The 19,030-nt window shown below is 41.8% G+C and overlaps 1 protein-coding gene across 12 annotated transcripts in view; it reads right to left on the bottom strand.

Moving 5' to 3' along the window:
• Positions 1 to 19,030, bottom strand: part of PPFIBP1 (PPFIA binding protein 1) — a 176,092-nt gene that overhangs the window by 47,709 nt on the left and 109,353 nt on the right. For all 12 annotated transcript variants that reach the window (XM_049694179.1, XM_049694183.1, XM_049694182.1 and 9 more), the window contains 4 exons: positions 15,800 to 16,005; positions 2,712 to 2,798; positions 1,503 to 1,616; positions 349 to 480 (listed from right to left, as the gene is read on the bottom strand). In XM_049694179.1, the coding sequence (XP_049550136.1) occupies positions 349 to 480; positions 1,503 to 1,616; positions 2,712 to 2,798; positions 15,800 to 16,005 (539 nt within the window). The remainder of the gene's footprint in view (positions 1 to 348; positions 481 to 1,502; positions 1,617 to 2,711; positions 2,799 to 15,799; positions 16,006 to 19,030) is intronic.

Below are 19,030 nucleotides of genomic sequence, written 5' to 3'. Positions count from 1 at the left end.
GGCCCGTGAGCCATGGCCGCTAAGCCTGCGTGTCCGGAGCCTGTGTTCCGCAACGGGAGAGGCTACGGCAGTGAGAGGCCCGCGTACCGCAAAAAAAAAAAAAAAAAAAAAAAAAAAGTCTCAAAATAAAAATTACCACTATCATTTAGTGATAAAAAGTCAGTGTAAGTTTATTCTTAAAAAGAAGCATGGATAATGAGGGAACATAGTAATTAACTGCCTCGCCTTCACAACTCCAAGGAATTTCAACTTGTTCTAGGAATATGTGTGTGCAAGATATCTAAGTATGCATATATATGTGCATAGATACGTATATGTATATAAAGAGAGAGGAAGGGTATCACTTACTTCTGTGTCTCTGAATCTATCTTCGTAATCCAATCTGTCCTTCTCTACAGCTGTGAGTTTTAACTTCAAGTTAGATATTTCAGCCATCAGGTCCAACTTCTGAGTTTCTAAGGATGTCCTGCTCAGAAGCTCCTATTAGAATTTAAGAGAGACATCCAAAAGTTGTTTTATTGTAAACAGCCACATATGGATGTGTCTTGCTTACGACTGCGAAGCAGTAACTCTTAAGTAGAGGATGTGAAGATTAATTCATAATAGATACATTTGGAAAAAATTATTTGCTTTAGTTACCCTTCAAAGAGCCGAACTCATGCTCCATAAGCATTATATTGATACACACATATATAAACGTATATATTCTTAAGCCTGATGATAACACTGAAGATGCTGTTATGTTTGCTATGTGCCAGGCACTGTTCTTACAGGTATTCAGGGGTTCAGTCCTCAAAACAACCTTATGAGATAGAAACTCATAGGATAATTCATGAATTATTCTTATTCAACAGACGAGGAAGCTAAGGAACAGAGAGGTTAAGAACTTGCAGAAGGTCATACAGCAAGGCAATGGCAAAGCAGAGACTCAACCTTAACAGTCTCGCTCCAGTGTGTATTCTACCTGCTGTATCATAGGCCTCTCATAGACGAGCACCATGTGTGTGTGCACCCATATACATTACAAAATTTTTCCAATAAGTCATATAAGGTACTTATCTTCTTTCTTAATCATAAAATATACATTCATGGTTGGAAATTAGGAAACCATATGAAAGCATAAAGGAGACATTTAAAATTATCTACAATCCTATTAATATTTTATTCCAGACTCTAATTGCAGTGAACACTTTCTACTGTGTGTATGTGTTTAGAGACCTGCTACTCTAGGTTTTTTGCTTAAAATAAGCCAGGGGACTTCGCTGGTGGTCCAGTGGTTAAGACTCCACGCTTCCACTGTAGGGAGCGTGGGTTTGATCCCTGGTCAGGGAACTAAGATCCCACATGCCGAGCGGCGCAGCCAAAAAGAAAAAAAGTAAAATAAACCAGGCTAAGTGAATCACGAAATTCACCACTGCATCAGAGCAAACACAACATATAAATGTAGCATCTCAAATAGGCCAGCAGAAAAACCCCACCTCGGTACCGGCTTCTGAACATACCTGTTGCAGCATTTCTTCTGTGGCATTCAACTTCTCTCTGTGCTCTTCAAGGCAAAACTCCAAATCGCGAATCTTTTCTCCCTGAGCCTCTACCTGGTCTGTTAACACACTTACCTGTATTTAGAGCAAAATATCGTAATGGATTAGGAAGAATTTGGGTCCCACTGCCAACTTTATTTCTCTACATAGAACAAAAACTGGGATGACGTTAACACTCATTTGGCTGTAAAAAAATAAATCTGAGAATTAATAAGAAACCAGACCTTCACACTCTTATTTATGTGATGCTTATTGGTCTGAGGACTCCTATTCAATTTTCAAGGAAGTTAGGGCTGATTGGGGATGTGCAACACTTTATAGAGAAAGAGCATATACAGAAACTATCTTTTTTGAGGGATGGTGGGGGTAGGAGGTGGTATTAGAGATTAAGAGAGGAAATGAAGTTAATGTTTGAAAGAGAAGTTATCAAGGACTATTTAAATCTGACGCTTGACAAACCAAGAGTCCAGGGAATCCAGCCTCCATGAGATGTTTCATGATCACACCGTCCACGAATGTGTTCGAAAGCCAGGGTGTAGCTCAGAGGTGCAAGAGGAGCCACTGGCTTAGTCCTTCATCCTCAGTGCTTATTGCAAACCTGAGTTTGCCTCCCAACGATCACCAGCCTCGTAAATATGCTTCAGCTCTTTTAGCTCAACTACCAAAGTAAGACTACGTGCCAAGGACTTAAAGGATTATGAAGGAGAGGAAAACTCTGATTTAGCCTCCAAACAGGACTCCACTACCCACTTTGTGTTTTGTTTGGTCCATGATACCATTTTTAAAATTGAAAAATTAAATATATATTCAGATTCAGAAATACTTATTCATATTTATGGAACAGATGTATGAATATATAGACACACATATATAGTATAAAAATCAGAATTTCTGCTATATATTAAAAAAGAAACAGATCACATCAGAAAATCAGATGACACTGTGCCTGTCATCAGACTGGCCCTTGAAGAGCAGAGGCTGAGAAGTGTTGTTCACATGTATGCTTGTTCTGCCACAGTCCTCACCGCTCCTGAACGTGTACAGATGGCCTACTGCGCTTACTTCTATAGGCAGTCTGGCTCCTGCGAGCATCTGAACTTGCCATCCCAATTTAAAATGGTCTTTGTAAGTTAAGTCATGAGGGAAAAACAGCATTTAAAAATCACTTGCCTGAAGAACGAGAGATTCTTTATCATTTTCTAAACGTGCCAGCCTTTCTTGATACACATCTCCATTCCCAGGGAGGTGTCCATTTGTCTGAAAAAGGAAGTGATACGGGTAAGCCTGACCCTCTTTAAAACTGAACTACTGTGAGGGACTTCCGTGGTGGCGCAGTGGATAAGACTCACGCTCCCAATGCCAGGGGCCCGGCTTCAATCCCTGACCAGGGAACTAGATCCCACATGCATGCTGCAACTAAGAGTTCACATGCCACAACTAAGGAGCCAGCTAGCCGCAACTAAGGAGCCTGCCTGCCTCAACTAAAGACCTGGCGCTACCAAAAAAAAAAGAAGAGTAAAAACTGAACTACTGTGGGTAAATAAAAATTGCATATGTTTTTAATCCAAGGAACCTGAATTGAATTCAGCACAGCTGTTACTGCCCTTAATAGAAAATATGAGAAGGAAACATGTTTATATACAAAGCAACAACAAGAACAAAAAACAACTCATGAAGAAGAAAATAATGACCCAAAAGGAACAGTGGCTACTGATAGTCACTGACAGTGGATGCCCACCTGGGCACGCAAAGCTTTGTGAGCATGCGGTCGGGCACAAAATCGCTCTTTCCCCCTGAATGCCTCTATCAGCGGGAATGACCTGGGAGGCCCTTCCATTCCTGCCTTCTCCTCCCAAAGTCCCAAATCCAGGACTACAAATGCCGGCCTTTACACGGGAAACAACAGGGGCAACTTACACCACCGGCCTCTTCCTGCTACTCAAGTCTTCAAATCACAGGACAAATCTTCCTTTCCCCCTTTTTTTTTTTTTTTTTTTGCGGTACGCAGGCCTCTCACTGTTGTGGCCTCTCCCGTTGCGGAGCACAGGCTCCGGACGCGCAGGCTCAGCGGCCATGGCTCACAGGCCCAGCCTTTCCGCGGCATGTGGGATCTTCCCGGACCGGGGCACGAACCCGTGTCCCGAACCCGTGTCCCCTGCATCGGCAGGCGGACTCTCAACCACTGCGCCACCAGGGAAGCCCTTCCCTTCCCCTTTGAAGCCTTTCTCTTCTCCCCCAAGAGCTTAAGCACTGAGTCCACAATGACCTCCCCTTGCAGCACGGACTAGTCATGCTCATCGGTGATTTACCACATTCTGTTCTGAATTCATTAACTTCTCATGGGTTTGCTTGTTCACCTACTGTTACTCTAAGCTTCCAGGCAGAGCCTGCAAACCGGTATCATCTTGTAACCTCCACAGCATCCAGCCCAGTACTCTACTTAGACTAGTGCTTACTCTTTTTTCTCCTCCCTTCTGCCCCCTTTTATCAGATTTGGGCATATATATGGATGGCACAAATGCCAAAGAAAGTACAGACTGGGAAAGGAAGTGTAGATTTTTTTCCTCGGCCGTCTTGTATTGCAACATATACAAGTGATTAAGGAGACAGATTGAAAAGGCTCACAGAGTGCAGACAACATAAAAATGTCGTTTTGAAATAGAGTAGTATATGTGCTGTGTCTCTTGGTATCTCATTTAAATAGTTCCTAATCACATAATGTGTAATCCCAATAGAAGTTCCTGATTCCTCATTCAAATACAACAGACATAAAAGCCAGTGGGGGGGAAAAAAAAAAAAAAAAAAAAAAAAAAGCCAGTGGAGTCCAAAATGGTTAGATGGGGCCACCCAGAGGTCAATTGAAAAAGCAAATAAACAACCTCAGACTTCAAGAAAATACACACTGTACATGCTTACGGCCCAGAACACGACTGATGTGACAGCAATTATTTTTCCAGAATTAAGTGCTTTTATCACTCTGCCTTTCCAATTAATGCATTTTTTAAGTATAAATTCTGAGGATAACAAAAGTTATGTGTTGGGAAGGAAACAAAAACAAACAAAAATGGAGCTTCAACAAAAAAGAAAATTGCAGGATGTTTCTTCTCAAAACATCGGTGCACTGGATGTATTTCCCATGAGGCCACAAGAGAATCTGAAACTAATTTAGTTAAGCATGCACTGTGTGGATAAAATTTTTAACATCACCTGCTTGACCACACATACCTGCACAATTATCACAGCATAATTCTATTTATGTTGTAAACTGAAGTGCCCAGAATTAAATTACAAGTATTAGGAGGAGTCTGACGGAGTGGCCGGGATGACTTCCATCCCTGGGGACTACCAGGAAAATGAAATTTATGTTAACTTCTTGAGGACAGTTTTTTGGAAAAGAGCCAGGATGTGTAACGCATGTTCTCGATCTAAGAAAGTGCTGAGACCGGCCCTGCACAGCTTTAAATTCCTCATACTGATTATGAACATTAACGGGCATCTGCTTTTAAAACTACATAAGCAATGTTTTATAAACATCCATTTCATTGGGTAGAAAAAAAAAGCTTTCTGCTCAGTGAAGACATAAAACAAAAATCCTCCTCTTCCTGACTAAAGGAAATTAGAGCAAGGTTAGAAGTGTTTCTAGGGCAAGTTCTAGAAGGGTTTCATGAAACCACTGCCTATGATATGGAAATAAGTTGTTTCAAAACCAGTTCTACAAAATTATCCATTTAAAAATACTAAAAACTGACCACAATGAGCATACTCACGTTTCTTAACACTGTACTGATATTTACAAGCACTCGTAACACTCAAGAGTCGTTTATTTCTAAACACTAAAATCACTATAGGTACAGAAAGCAAAAGAGCCACTACTGGAATGGTTACATGCTTTCAAAGCACTGTGTTGACTTACTCAAGCAGGTAAAGGTCTATTCTATTCACGTTTATTTCTGTTTCTGCTAATTTTGTTACCTTTGCCTAAAAAATGTTAGCAAGAGGTAAATTCCATTAGGCAAATACCCTACCGCCCCTATTCTTCCTCCGTCTCCTGTGCTCTACCCCCGAGACCACCCCAAGCCTCCCCAAACCCGGCATGCTCTCTCACACACCAATTCTATTCCCTCTGCATGGACTGTATTTCCTACCCTTTCCTCCTTGTTCCTCATTCCTTAAGGTCCAGACCACCCGAGACCACCCCAAGCCTCCCCAAACCCGGCATGCTCTCTCACACACCAATTCTATTCCCTCTGCATGGACTGTATTTCCTACCCTTTCCTCCTTGTTCCTCATTCCTTAAGGTCCACCTCAAATGGGGCTTGGTCTGGAAAGTCTTCCTTGAATTGCCTGTTCACGTATATGCCAGTTACAGCATCCAGATGACCCTTCACTACAGCAGGCATCACACTGAAAGGACTAGGCTAGACTTGGCTACCTATGCGTCTCTCTCTTCCAACAGACTCTGCATTCTTTGTCGGTTCCTCTTTCCATCTGACGTGCAGTGAAGGACTGCAGCTAACTGACTGCTGAATGAAGGAACAACGATAGGTGTTCAGTAAACATCAGACGAATAAAAGATGAATGGTTCTATCCTGGCCTTCTTTCTTCTCAGTAAGACTTTTTTTTTTTTTTGCAGTACGTGGGCCTCTCACTGTTGCAGCCTCTCCCGTTGTGGAGCACAGGCTCCGGACGCGCAGGCTCAGCGGCCATGGCTCACTGGCCCAGCCGCTCCGCGGCATGTGGGATCTTCCCGGACTGGGGCACGAACCCGTGTCCCCTGTATCGGCAGGCAGACTCTCAACCACTGCGCCACCAGGGAAGCCCTCAGTAAGACTTTTATTCACATTTCCTCTACCACCTGGTACACACACCCCTTTCCCCTCAAGCCTGTACTGCCCTCTTCCTACCACATTTAAGAGGTGACCTCAGAGCCTTTTTAATGCACAGTAATTGAGGTCCTCTTGCATGAACTCCCTCATATACTTCCTTCTTCAATGCACAACATTACGTACTGCCTCCTACGTCTTCCCTGTCTTCCTTCCCAGGGGAACTGAGCCTTAGCTCCTTCCTAAAAGCTTACCATTCCTCTACTTTGGAACCTTGATTTCCTGTTTCCCTGAGAACTGACCTACAATTATTGTCTTTTTCCTCCTCACCATCAATTTCTTCCTCTCAATGAACTTTCGTCCATTCTCCTTTCCAACATCTACTCCAGGGCTCTGTGCCCACCCCTGTACGCCCTCCCACTCCTCTCTGCCTGTATCCTTCACAGAAATCCATCTTTCTTAGCCAGTTCCCACCTCCTCCTTATACTGTGCCATTCTCTTCTCCTCTACTGATTCCTCTTCTGTGTCTTGTCTTGAACTTCACAATTAACTTTTCATCGTATTCCACCAGGGAGGGCTTGCTAGTGATTTTACGCGAGTTGGTCACTTATTCTTCCCAACAGTACCTCAGTACGAAACTCTTACATTTCTTTTGATTCTCCCACGATGCTTACCAAACCCTAAGCTCATAATTAAAAACATATTTGGTATAAACTCTTGTTGAGTCGATTTAACATCTAAAACACTGAACACCAGCCCAAATTACTTTACTCAAAATCCCAGAGATGCCTTCAGAATAACTCTTTCTAGTTCAACTCATGACGCAACCCTACATTGACCATGTTCAGTCCAGCTGAAAGTTTAAGTCAAAATTGGAATCAACTGGAGGATTTCAACAACGTAATCGTCAACTAACGGTGTGTGGAAGGGCGGGAGCGTAGCACACCAGGGAGGGCAGGGCAGGAGATGCAGCTGGGCTGTAACAGTGATACTTTGATTTAATTAAGGAACCCATGGTGTTTGCCAGATTTTCCTGGCATAATGGAGGAAAAATGTCTACAAAGCTTGATTCCTCATAGAATTATAGAATCCTAGGGCCAGAAACCACACCCCAGAACGTGAACTGCCTGAACTCACGTGGCAGGTGCTACACGTAATATCAAGCACCATCTACTTTAGCCTTTGCCATCTAAGTAGGAGCTCTTCTTTTCATATTAACTTCCCCTTAATCATCAAATATAAATACACAATCAAGTAAAAAGATGTAATAAATGTTAACATCTTGCCTTATGTGGGTCTCTTTTTTAAAATGTTTTTTTACAGAAAATTTCAAATATATATAAAAGTAAAGACTATAATGATGAAACCCTTTGTACTCATCACCCAGTTTCAATAGTTATTAATTCATGGCAGGTGGGAGTCTTCTGTCTGTTATTTTTGCTGAAAGTATCATGCTGTGTTTTCCTCTGATTTTCTTAGTTCTGTTGGTTTGCATTAGCCTACACTTGGCCCTCTTTTGTCCCCAACCTTCATTTTTGGTGTGTTGTTCTTTCCTGAGTTCTGTTGTCCTGTTAAAATCCAAGATCAACATACAAGCAGTGATTTGCCACAATTAAACTTATTTATAACATAGAACTCATTTTGAATATAACATTCCCAAATCAGAATGGTGAGTAACTAAATTAAAATAGGGAAAAGAAAATCAGTCCAATTTTATAAGGACAACAAATGTTAAGAAATAGTTGGACTAGTACTATCACACACACACACACAGACACACACACACACACACACACACACACCCTCCTCATTCTCTCTCTCTCTCTCTCTCTCTCTCTCCCTCTCTCTCTCTCTCTCTCTCTCCACCCAGTAAATATATATAGTTTTAAAAACCGCCATGCTGGGCTTCCCTGGTGGCACAGTGGATGAGGGTCCGCCTGCCGACGCAGGGGACGCGGGTTCATGCCCCGGTCCGGGAAGATCCCACATGCCGCGGAGCGGCTGGGCCCGTGAGCCATGGCCGCTGAGCCTGCGCGTCCGGAGCCTGTGCTCCGCAACGGGAGAGGCCACAACAGTGAGAGGCCCGCACACTGCAAAACAAAAACAAAAACAAAAAAAATCCCACAAAACTGCCATGCCTTTTTGATTTCATGATTCTGTGTCTTAAAATTCAGTATCAACAAAGGAAAGCGGGGGGTGGGGGGGAGTTCCCTGGTGGCCTAGTGGTTAGGATTCCGGGCTTTCACTGCCATGGCCCGGGTTCAATACCTGGTTGAAGAACTGAGAATCCCGCAAGCCGCATGGTGCAGCCAAAAAAAGAGAAAGAAAGAAAGAAAGAAAAGGGAACATTCAGTTCACTCAAGCTCCTTCAATTAAATGCTATCTTTAGCTACCAAAAGACATATCTAATACAGGGTCTTTCATGTCCTAATCACAGTATTATATCTGTACCACCGCATGCAAACATTTATTGCCTGCTCTCCTAGGAGAGACTGGGGAAGAGGAGAGAGTGCGATAAGACTTGAATCTGTCAGCCACAAATATCACAGTCATATTTCATTTCGGCCCAACACCGCAATAAGGCATCTCATACTCTTTTGTCCTAAGAGTCAAAGAACACTACACCAATAACGTTGGAAATCAAGCCACCAGGCAGAGGCGGTGCTCTGCTGCCCTGTCCTCGCACTTGATGTGGTGTAATTAGGGTGGGGAGGCCTACCTTTGTGCTGTAAACAATCATCTCAGGGCAACACCGCTACCATTTGGGGCCAGTGGAGCATCCCCTCCAACCGGCCAGTGCCCCTGTGTACTATAGTACCTCTGACTCTGGGTCAGTCTTGCAAACAGCCCACTTAGTTTTCCTTCCTAAATTTCTACTGCAGCTCAGAAGAACAACGTCTTCAGGAAGCCCTCTCTTTATTCCAAACTCTCAGCATCTCTGCTCAGAAAGAAAACCAAAAGGGGACATAAACCTCACACACATTTCACCCCATCCCAAAAGCCCAATCATGACCCTCTCCCAGAAAGACATCAGTTTATTCAATGCTGTCAGAAAATACATCAAAGACTGAAACTCAGAATGAGCCTGAATATATTCTGTACTTTCCAAGTCAAGATTACAGATGTGGTCAAAATAAGACTACGGCTTTGAGGTTTTGTTTTTCTGGGTTTTAATTTTCACGGTGCTTGTTTCCCAGAGACAGAAAGTATCTTCTTAACTAAACAGTGCTCTGGAGCGAGAGAAACCACAGCAGTAGGCCAGCCTCTGAGGTGCGTTACTCCAAAAATGTCACTACATCTGCAAGGCTGGGGAGAGCAGCAGACGCCAAGTGCTTTCATCTGCCAGTCTTGTTAGAAGTACAGTGAGAGAGCTTCCCTTGGAGTATTTGTGCCACATTAAAATATTAATTGCCGAGATACAATGGCTATCCTGTTACACAGCTAGGGCATGCCAGCACCTCCCTCCTTCGCGCATCCACAGCCAACACAGGGTGAGGTTCGGCTGCTTTAGTGTCTCCTAAAGAGTTCTTTTAGACACTTTTCTTGAGGAGAGAAGATGGGCTGTACCCCTTCCTCGCCTTATTTTCACGCACATCACCATGCTCCTGAGGCTTCTGTAGCAGGGAGGGGATACACGATGAGGCTGCAACATTATCCCGGTCACAGGGATACTCCAAAGTCCCGAGTCCCAGAAGGATGGAGAACAGAAGGTCCCGTAGAAACTAAGGCCCAGCTCCTATTCTAGGAGTGCACCATATTCATTCATTCACCCGTTACTCATTCCTTTGTTCATATTTATTAAAATCTAGCTATGTGACAGGATGCAGAGCTAGCGAAAGAACCTCTTCTACTTTGGGAAGGGGAACTTGAGATCAAGAAAAAATGCTGTCGCTATTTTTCTTGCCACTTATTCTTTCTTAACTCACTTTCATAAAAGAATAGAGGAATCTTTTTATTCAACCCCAACAACTACTGGTAGCCTGGGATTCCACTGAGAGCGCCTCTCTCGCTGTGCACACAGCCCTGGCCTCTCGTGATGGAGAATTCTGCTGACTTGGTCCATGTGCTTTCCTGTTTCTGTGGACCCTTTCCATGTGAGTTTTCCAGAAGCCTAAGGGAAAAACAGGTTTAACTTCAACCAGGACGTCTCAGTGAGACGTGTCGTAACTCAGATAATTGTGACCACATATGGGATACAATCTTCGGATGCACCTTGTTTGCCAAGGCTTGAAAAAACATTCCCTGGAGGCACACAGGAAAAGAGAAGCTGGCCAGAGAGCAGCAGGGATCAGGGGATGGTGGGATGGGGAAGGATTCTGTGGCTGAGGGTCAGGGACTCGGGAAGAACAGCCAGCAGCCCTGGAGAGAACATACCCCGTGTCTGAACTCTTTAAATAAATTCTGAGTATTGTTGTTTTTACAGAAACATTTAAACGAGGTACATTTAGGATTAATATTATCTTTCTTTTTAACATAGAGAAAAGGTAGAAATGCATTAGAATGAGTTAACAGGTCAGGAGCCAGTCACGAACACTTCATTTCCCCCATTTTATATGCTACTTATCTCATGGCTTATGGTGCCTGACTTGCAGTTTTTACCATCAGTATTTTCATTCACTTTGTTGAAAACTGTCTTTTTGTAATTTCTGGTGATTTTGAGACTGCTTCATAATTAAAAATGCCAAATGATCAGACACTTTGGGATTTCAGGATCTGGTGAAGGTCATGAACCTCAGCTCCATCTACTGGAAAAAGCATTGTAAGAATGTTCTAGGGCAATTCATCAGGTTAGCTCGAAAGTAAACAAAAACTACTTGTTTGGCTCAAACAATTAGACATATTTTTCTATTTGCTCTCTTAAACTCTGAGCTGGATGAAGCACATAGTTCTCCATTATTAATATTTGTGTTAACACACAACATTTCACAATCAAAACAGAGAATTATACCTCAGTTATTGAACAGATATGTTGTATTCAATTGATTTTTTTTTTAACCACAGGAGACAAACTTCCAAGTCCTAAAAGAAACTTATTCATTCCTAGAAGGCTATAGGTATAGCTACCTGATGAAAACAAATTCATTCTTGTAGATTTAATACCCTTCACTCTAACAGGCTACTAGTGTTACTATTTTCTTTTTTCTTATCCAGCTTCTGATCATATGAAACAATTGAACAGGCAGCAGAAATCAGCAGTGAAGGAATAACCTGCACCCTACAGGAAACCAGGGGATCTTCCTGGCTTGGGTAAAATAAGGGTTAGAAATTCAAATGCCCAGTTGCACTAATGAGTAGATTAGCATCAGTCAGTCAAGTACATGGACTCCCAAGTTGGCCATTATTAAACATGAATGAAATCTTAATTACGTAACTAGTATCATTACTAAGTTTTTCTAAAATGTTGTGGAAGCTTCCCCATTGTCTGGGAAATATCTGTACTCTTTTATCAAAGAAGTAAACTGTAGAAATAATTTGTAACCTAACCTCCCTTGTAACTGGACTCAACCCTTTCTTTCCCTCATTGCAGAGGGTCCTGTTAAACGTCTCCCTTGCTCTCTACAATCCACTCTTCAGTATTACCTTTTTGACTAACCCTTCACCAGGCTCACCGACAAACACTCAACATACATTAGCTTGTGGGATCCTCATAACCCTGTGTGGCAGAAACTATCACTCCCATTTTACAGATGAGGAAACTGAGACAAACAGCTTAAGAAAATTTCCCCAAATCCTACAAGCTTCTAAGAGTCAGAGCCAACATTTAAAGTTCAAGTCTGCTGTCTCCGGAGCCAGCGTTTGTAACTGCCAATTTACAGCCCTGCCTTCTTTATCATTCACGGCTTTTTTACGACAGGATCTCCTTTATTCGTTATTTTGATGATTATCCCATGTACAATACAATTCGTAGGATTCTGTGTTCCTCCAATTCTAAGATGCCATTAAATTTTATCAAATTATTAATTTTAAAATTTTTGGTTAGAGTAAAGCACACATAAAACTTTACAATTTTGGGGCTTCCCTGGTGGCGCAGTGGTTGAGAGTCCACCTGCCGATGCAGGGGACGCAGGTTCGTGTCCCGGTCCGGGAGGATCCCACATGCCACGAAGCGGCTGGGCCCGTGGGCCATGGCCGCTGGGCCTGCGCGTCTGGAGCCCTGTGCTCCGCAACGGGAGGGGCCACGACAGTGAGAGGCCCGCGTACCGCAAAAAAAAAAAAAAAAAAAAAAAATTTACAATTTTAACCATGTTTACGTAGACAGTTCAGTGGCATTAAGTGCATTCACACTGTTGTGCAATCATCACCATCCATCTACAGAACTCTTTTCATCTTGCAAAACCGAAGTTGTGTACCCATTAAATATTAACTTCTCACTCCTCCCTACCCCAGCCCATGGCAACCACTATTCTATTTTCTGTCTCCATGAATTTATCTGACTACTCTAGGAACCTTATTATTTAAAGAAAGAAACAATCCCAGCTAAAACGTGTATAATAGATAACCTCTTTTAAGATCGTAAGACACATCACAACTTCTGACATATTAAAATGGGAGAAAGCTATACTATCAGCAAATCATTAAATTGCAAGCCTTAAGACCCTCTACCTATTGGATCTAAAATTAAAGTCTGCTACAGGGTAAGCTCTGACTATTCATGTCACACCTATGCCTTCATTATTCCAAACACTCATTCCCATTCTCCCCTTCTTGCTTTGGGCTTTGCCCTTTGCCATCTTTCTTCTTTTATTTTTTCATTTTCTACGTGCTTGAGAAAATACATGTAATTTGGAAGGATTGGGGTCCACGTGAGGGGACAGATATAAATCAGTTGGACAAATATAAATAAGTTTAACCCTCCAAAAACTTACCTCCCTGGACTCACATCTAGTTTTTTATTGTCATTTTTTGGATGAAAACTGAATCTTTGTAAGGTATGTAAAATATTTGTCATTTTGTGGCTACTTAACTTTAAAATGTCAAATATTAAGATAGAGAGCAACCCAAAACACAAATTAACAAGCCATTATGCACCCAAAGAATAAATTTAACACAATAAATAACCTCAGTTCATCCAAATGTATACGCCATTTTATCATTCGTGGAGCATCATTCATCACACATATAATTACTGACCACCTGCTAAGTGCCAAGCATTGTTCTAGGCCACATCGATACACTTTTGGTTTGTTTTAAACATAGGCAAAAATCTTTGATTCATGATGCTTCCGTTCCAGTTGGAGAGACAGAAAATACACATAAATATGGCAAATACATATTGCGTAAGAAAGTGGTGAGTTTTAGAAAAAAATAAAGCAGGGAGATGTACTACGAAGAATAAATATGTGAAATTTTAGATAGGGTGGCCAGGAAAGGCCTCACTGAGAGCACAACTTTTAAAGGAGAATGCAAGAAAGCTAGCCATACAGATATCCGAGGAAAGCACTTTCCAGGCAGAGTGAACAGCCAGTGCAAAGGCCCTGAGGCCAGTCGCCCCAGCATGTTGTAGAATCAGTGAGGAATCCCATGTGCCTGAAGTGGAGTGAAAGAGGGGAAGTGCAATGAGACACTAGGTCAGAAAGCAGTGAGGAGTAAGTCCTAAAGGCCTTGCAATCCAGCAAGTACTTTGGCTTCTCTCAGTGAGCTGTGACTATCACTGGAAGTTTCTGAAAAAGGTATGAATGACATGATTTAGGTTCAGACACCATCATCACCACTTTCAATCTTTTCCAGAAATACTGTAACAGAACAGATTGAGCACATATTAATGGCAAAGTTTTGGACACAAGTGAAAAATTCAACCACAGTACTCTCAAGCTACAGCTGCCATTGGCTGCCTCTGGAGGCTGGCTGGGAATGGGCTCCTCTACCAGCATAAGTTCCTTTCCTATTACGTGCTGAATGGTCAGGAAAACATGGAGTAAAGAAGGGGTGAAAGAGGAAGTAGAAATAGCCTAAGGAATATGCTAGGAAATGTCTGGTTTCAGAGCATGAAGCAATTCTCCAAAGAAATCAGCAAACCTGGATACTTAAGTCTCTAGAGGAGAAACTTGCAGAGCAATTATAAAGTACAACAATGAGGCACTGTGTATTATAAAAAGTAAAATATCTCTAACTATCAAGGTTGCATAGCTGCACCACCACTAAAAGATGGATCGTACTGTTTGTGCTTGAAATGGGAAGGTACAATATATTGGCTGGAAAGGTAAGAAGGTCCAGCATGGGACTGGGTGGGAACACCGGTATTTGTGTCACATCACATGAAAATGCTTTAGTCGTAGGATGTACTTATCAAGGTTCCCAAAGCGAACACCTTACATTTCCACCACAGACCAAAAACAGATCTTGATTCTTTCATACAATTTTCATTAGCTTTTATATAAATATTGATACAATTAACTTCTAGGCTTATTCATGCATCTTCCTAAAAATTGAATATCCTTTAAATACTTACAAAATAAACACCTTTTCTACTTTCTCTTCTGAATATTTTTGTGATATTCTCTAGATTTTACGTGTTTAACACATACTAAGACCACGGTATTTACCACTATGTCCCGGGAAAGGGCAGATCTGCCGGATGCCTAGAAAGAGGCTCATTGTTCAGTGAATAAGAACACCATTTAAAGCCCAATCCACAGCTTAACTCATGCACTGGAACTGAAATGACTGCCACAACCACTAGATGGCACTTGACATCAACTACTGCTACCAACCTCCCTTGTTATTAGAAGTATCTATTCACTGCACTCCCTATTTTGAATTGCTACTGGGTCCTTTTACAGTAAACTTCCCAGTACTACCAGGAAAGCATCTATTAAGTGCAACTGTTCTTTCCCTCACAGGACTATTTGGTTTTAAGCCACAGCAGGTCATTCAAGCACAATTGAAAAGCTAGTCCACTTTTATGGGTAAAATCAGGTGACCAGCTGGCATTCATGAAATGTATACTAACAGCACTTTAAAAAAAACTATTCTGGGACTTCCCTGGTGGCACAGTGGTTAAGAATCCACCTACCAATGCAGGTGACAGGGGTTTGAGCCCTAGTCCAGGAAGATCCCACATGCCGCAGAGCAACTGAGCCTGTGTGCCACAACTACTGAGCCTGCGCGCCTAGAGCCCGTGCTCCGCAACAAGAGAAGCCACCGCAAGTAGAAGCCCGCGCACCGCAACAAAGAGCAGCGCCCGCTCGCCGCAGCTAGAGAAAGCCCGCACACAGTAACGAAGGCCCAACGCAGCCAAGAATAAATTATATATATATATAAAAAAACTATCCTTAGGGTCAAAAGGGAATCAGAATCTCTTAAGGGATAAAATCAGGGCAAACCTATTGCCCTATGACTGTTTTTTCCTATTCTGGTCAGCTATTCTACGTTCTAAATTTTGGAATAAGCCACAGAAGGTTCACCGTGCGGGACCTGTAACAAGCAGACATCTACCATTTGACTCTGCAGCCACTCGACGAGCGTTTCCGCCGTGGAGTCTGGGATCTGGCACCTCAAGCCTTCCTTCTCATCCGCTTCCATCATCTCTAACAACCCGCGCAGGTCTTCCACAAGGTGCAGAGCTCGCAAGCTTCCCATGAACGGGGAGGTGGGAGACTGGCAATCAAAAATCCCATTGGAATATTCCAGGGCCTTAGAACCTAGGTTTAAAAAAAAAAAAATCATGGAGAGAGCAATTTATGTTGGATAATATACCAAAGCTGAAGGTGGCAAGCAAGTCTAGTCACAGTGAGGAATGACCAAACAAGGAATAGGGAAAAGAGAATTCAATCACGTAAACCTCTCCAAGGCACAGTCATTTGGTGAAATAATAAAAACCATGCAATTGATGATAAATACCAATGATCAAATATCTAACAGGGGGGGCAGCTGTGTGGAGTAGTAAGAGCATGGTAGGCTTTGGGGTAAGATGTGCTGACCTCAAGGAAACAAGGGCTAAGGTAAGGTAGCAGATCAGTTTGGGTAGAGCCATGTATTCCCCAAAATACAAATTTTAGAAACCATAAACTCTAAATGCCCTGTAAATAAGTTGCACATTGAGGTGGAAATTGCATAGCATAATTTCAAAGGCAAGAGGGCCAGCTCCCAGCTAACTGACCAGAATTTAATCTCTGAAGAACTTCAATAACTTACATGTGTACATTTGTATATGCATGTGCATGTGTGTATAAACATTCCCCCCCCCACGATTTTGTTTGCAGCCTACTATCAAATGCTCTTGATAACATCAGCTTGAAAACATAGTTTTATAGCCCTTTTTGTTTTCTATTACTTATTAGAGAAAACATTCTACTACTTAAATCCATACAACTGACTCACAGCCCATTCTGAAAGCACCCATATACACCTCTTCATCTCTTTGATTTTTATTTTCTGGTCTATCAGATATACATACCATCAAATATACATACTAACTTTCTACTTAAATTTCAACAGTTATGATATTTAGGCCATCACCTCACAAATTTGAAGGTCTTACGACTGATGAAACTTGTGAGCCAACGTGTAAGTTCTCTCTCCAGTTGGCCAGTTCTCACAATGGGGAAAGGAATTCTCTTTCAGCTGGTTCATTCCATTGATATTCCTAATACTGGACCACAAGATTTGAACCAAACATCTACCAAATTGTGTTGATGGTGACCACTGATATGCACAGTGGTAAACGCTAATGGAACCACATAACTGTCTCAATCAACCCCCTCAGGAAACCCTGTAAAGTTGAGATAAGAACTCAGAAAAAATAGAGGAGAGTATGTCAAGAGGAAGGAAGAACAGAAAAGCATCAAAACCCAGACAGACTATAATGTCCTATTCCAGGAGTTTTAAGTATTAAGATCATCTGATGATATCATTAAAAAACACATGAGCCCATGGTAACCCTCTATTCTGTTCAGTCTCCATCACAAAACAAGGTGGGGAGAGGGGAGAGATATGTATTCAGAAAAATTCCCCAAATGTTTGTAGTCAGTTCTCTTCCTCTCCCTCTTACCTCAGCTGGAGAAATACTGATGGTAATTTCAAAATATAAATCCAGGTACTACCCACAAAGCTTTGACTGACTCAGTTTGAGGTGGGAGCTGGGGAATCTGGATTTTCTTAATAACTCTAATGTTGGTCCTGAAGCCCTGCCAGCGCTGAGGAACAAATACACCAATCTAGTGGAATATGTAAAATGTAATCCCTCAACTACTGTTCCAGAAATACCACTCTCCTTGACTAGAGGTTCACTAAAAGTGTAAGGTTACACGTAACCTCTGGTAAGAGCCTATAATCGGTTCTAGTTGTTATATTTTCTGAAACTGTGACAGAGTAAATGGCTGAATAGTCCTTCAACTATTTAAAAGCATATATCATATAAAACAGATAAACAACAAGGACCTACTGTATAGCACGGGGAACTATATTCAATATCCTGTAATAACTGTAATGAAAATGAATCCGAAAAAAGAATATATATATGTATAACTGAATCACTTTGCTGTACACCTGAAACTAACACTGCAAATCAACTGTATTTCAATTTTTAAAAGGAAGTTAAAACATAAAACAAAATTTTAAATTAAAAAAATAAAAGCATATATTTGGTTGGCCAAAAAGTTCGTTCGGGTTTTCTGTACGATGGCTCTAATACCGCTTAGTTGTCTTTAACTTCGGAACAATTTTGTTAGATTGCATGTGACAGCTGTCATATCAGCGTGCATTGAATAAAAACATCAAAATTAGTGAACTTTTGTGTAGCCATTGAAGATGGAAGGAAAAAAGTAACATTTTCGGCATGTTATGCTTTATTATTTCAAGAAAGGTAAAAACACAACTGAAATGCAAAAAAAAAAAGATTTGTGCAGTGTATGGAGAAGGGGCCGTGACTATTAGAAGGTGTCAAAAGTGGTTTCCGAAGTTTCGTGCTGGAGATTTCTTGCTGGACGATGCTCCACGGTCGGGCAGACCAGTTGAAGTTGACAGTGATCAAATCGAGACATTAATTGAGAACAACCAACGTTATACCACATGGGAGATAGCCGACATACTCAGAATATCCAAACCAAGCACTGAAAATCATTTGCACCAGCTTGGTTATGTGAACCGCTTTGATGTTTGGGTTCTACATAAGTTAAGCAAAAAAACCCTTCTTGACCATATTTCCACATGCGATTCTCTACTTAAACATAATGGAAACGTTCCATTTTTGAAACATATTGTGACGGGCGATGAAAAGTGGATACTGTACAATAATGTGGAACAGAAGAGATCGTGGGGCAAGCGAAATGAACCACCACCAACCAACACCAAAGGCCGGTCTTCATCCAAAGAAGGTGATATTGTGTATACGGTGGGATTGGAAGGGAGTCCTCTGCCGTGAGCTCCCTCCGGAAAACCAAACAATTAATTCCAACAAGTACTGCTCCAATTAGACCAACTGAAAGCAGCACTCGACGAAAAGCATCCGGAATTAGTCAACAGAAAACGCATAATCTTCCATCAGGTTAACGCAAGACTGCATGTTTCTTTGACGACCAGGCAAAAACTGTTACAGCTTGGCTGGGAAGTTCTGAGTCATCTGCCGTATTCACCAGACATTGCACCTTCGGATTTCCATTTATTTTGATCTTTACAAAATTCTCTTAATGGAAAAAATTTCAATTCCCTGGCAGACTGTAAAAGGCA

This window comes from Orcinus orca, chromosome 11 (assembly GCF_937001465.1).
Source record: "Orcinus orca chromosome 11, mOrcOrc1.1, whole genome shotgun sequence".
Lineage (NCBI taxonomy): Eukaryota > Metazoa > Chordata > Mammalia > Artiodactyla > Delphinidae > Orcinus > Orcinus orca.
Note: the sequence above shows the minus strand (reverse complement) of the source record. Positions and strands in the feature narration are given on the sequence as shown.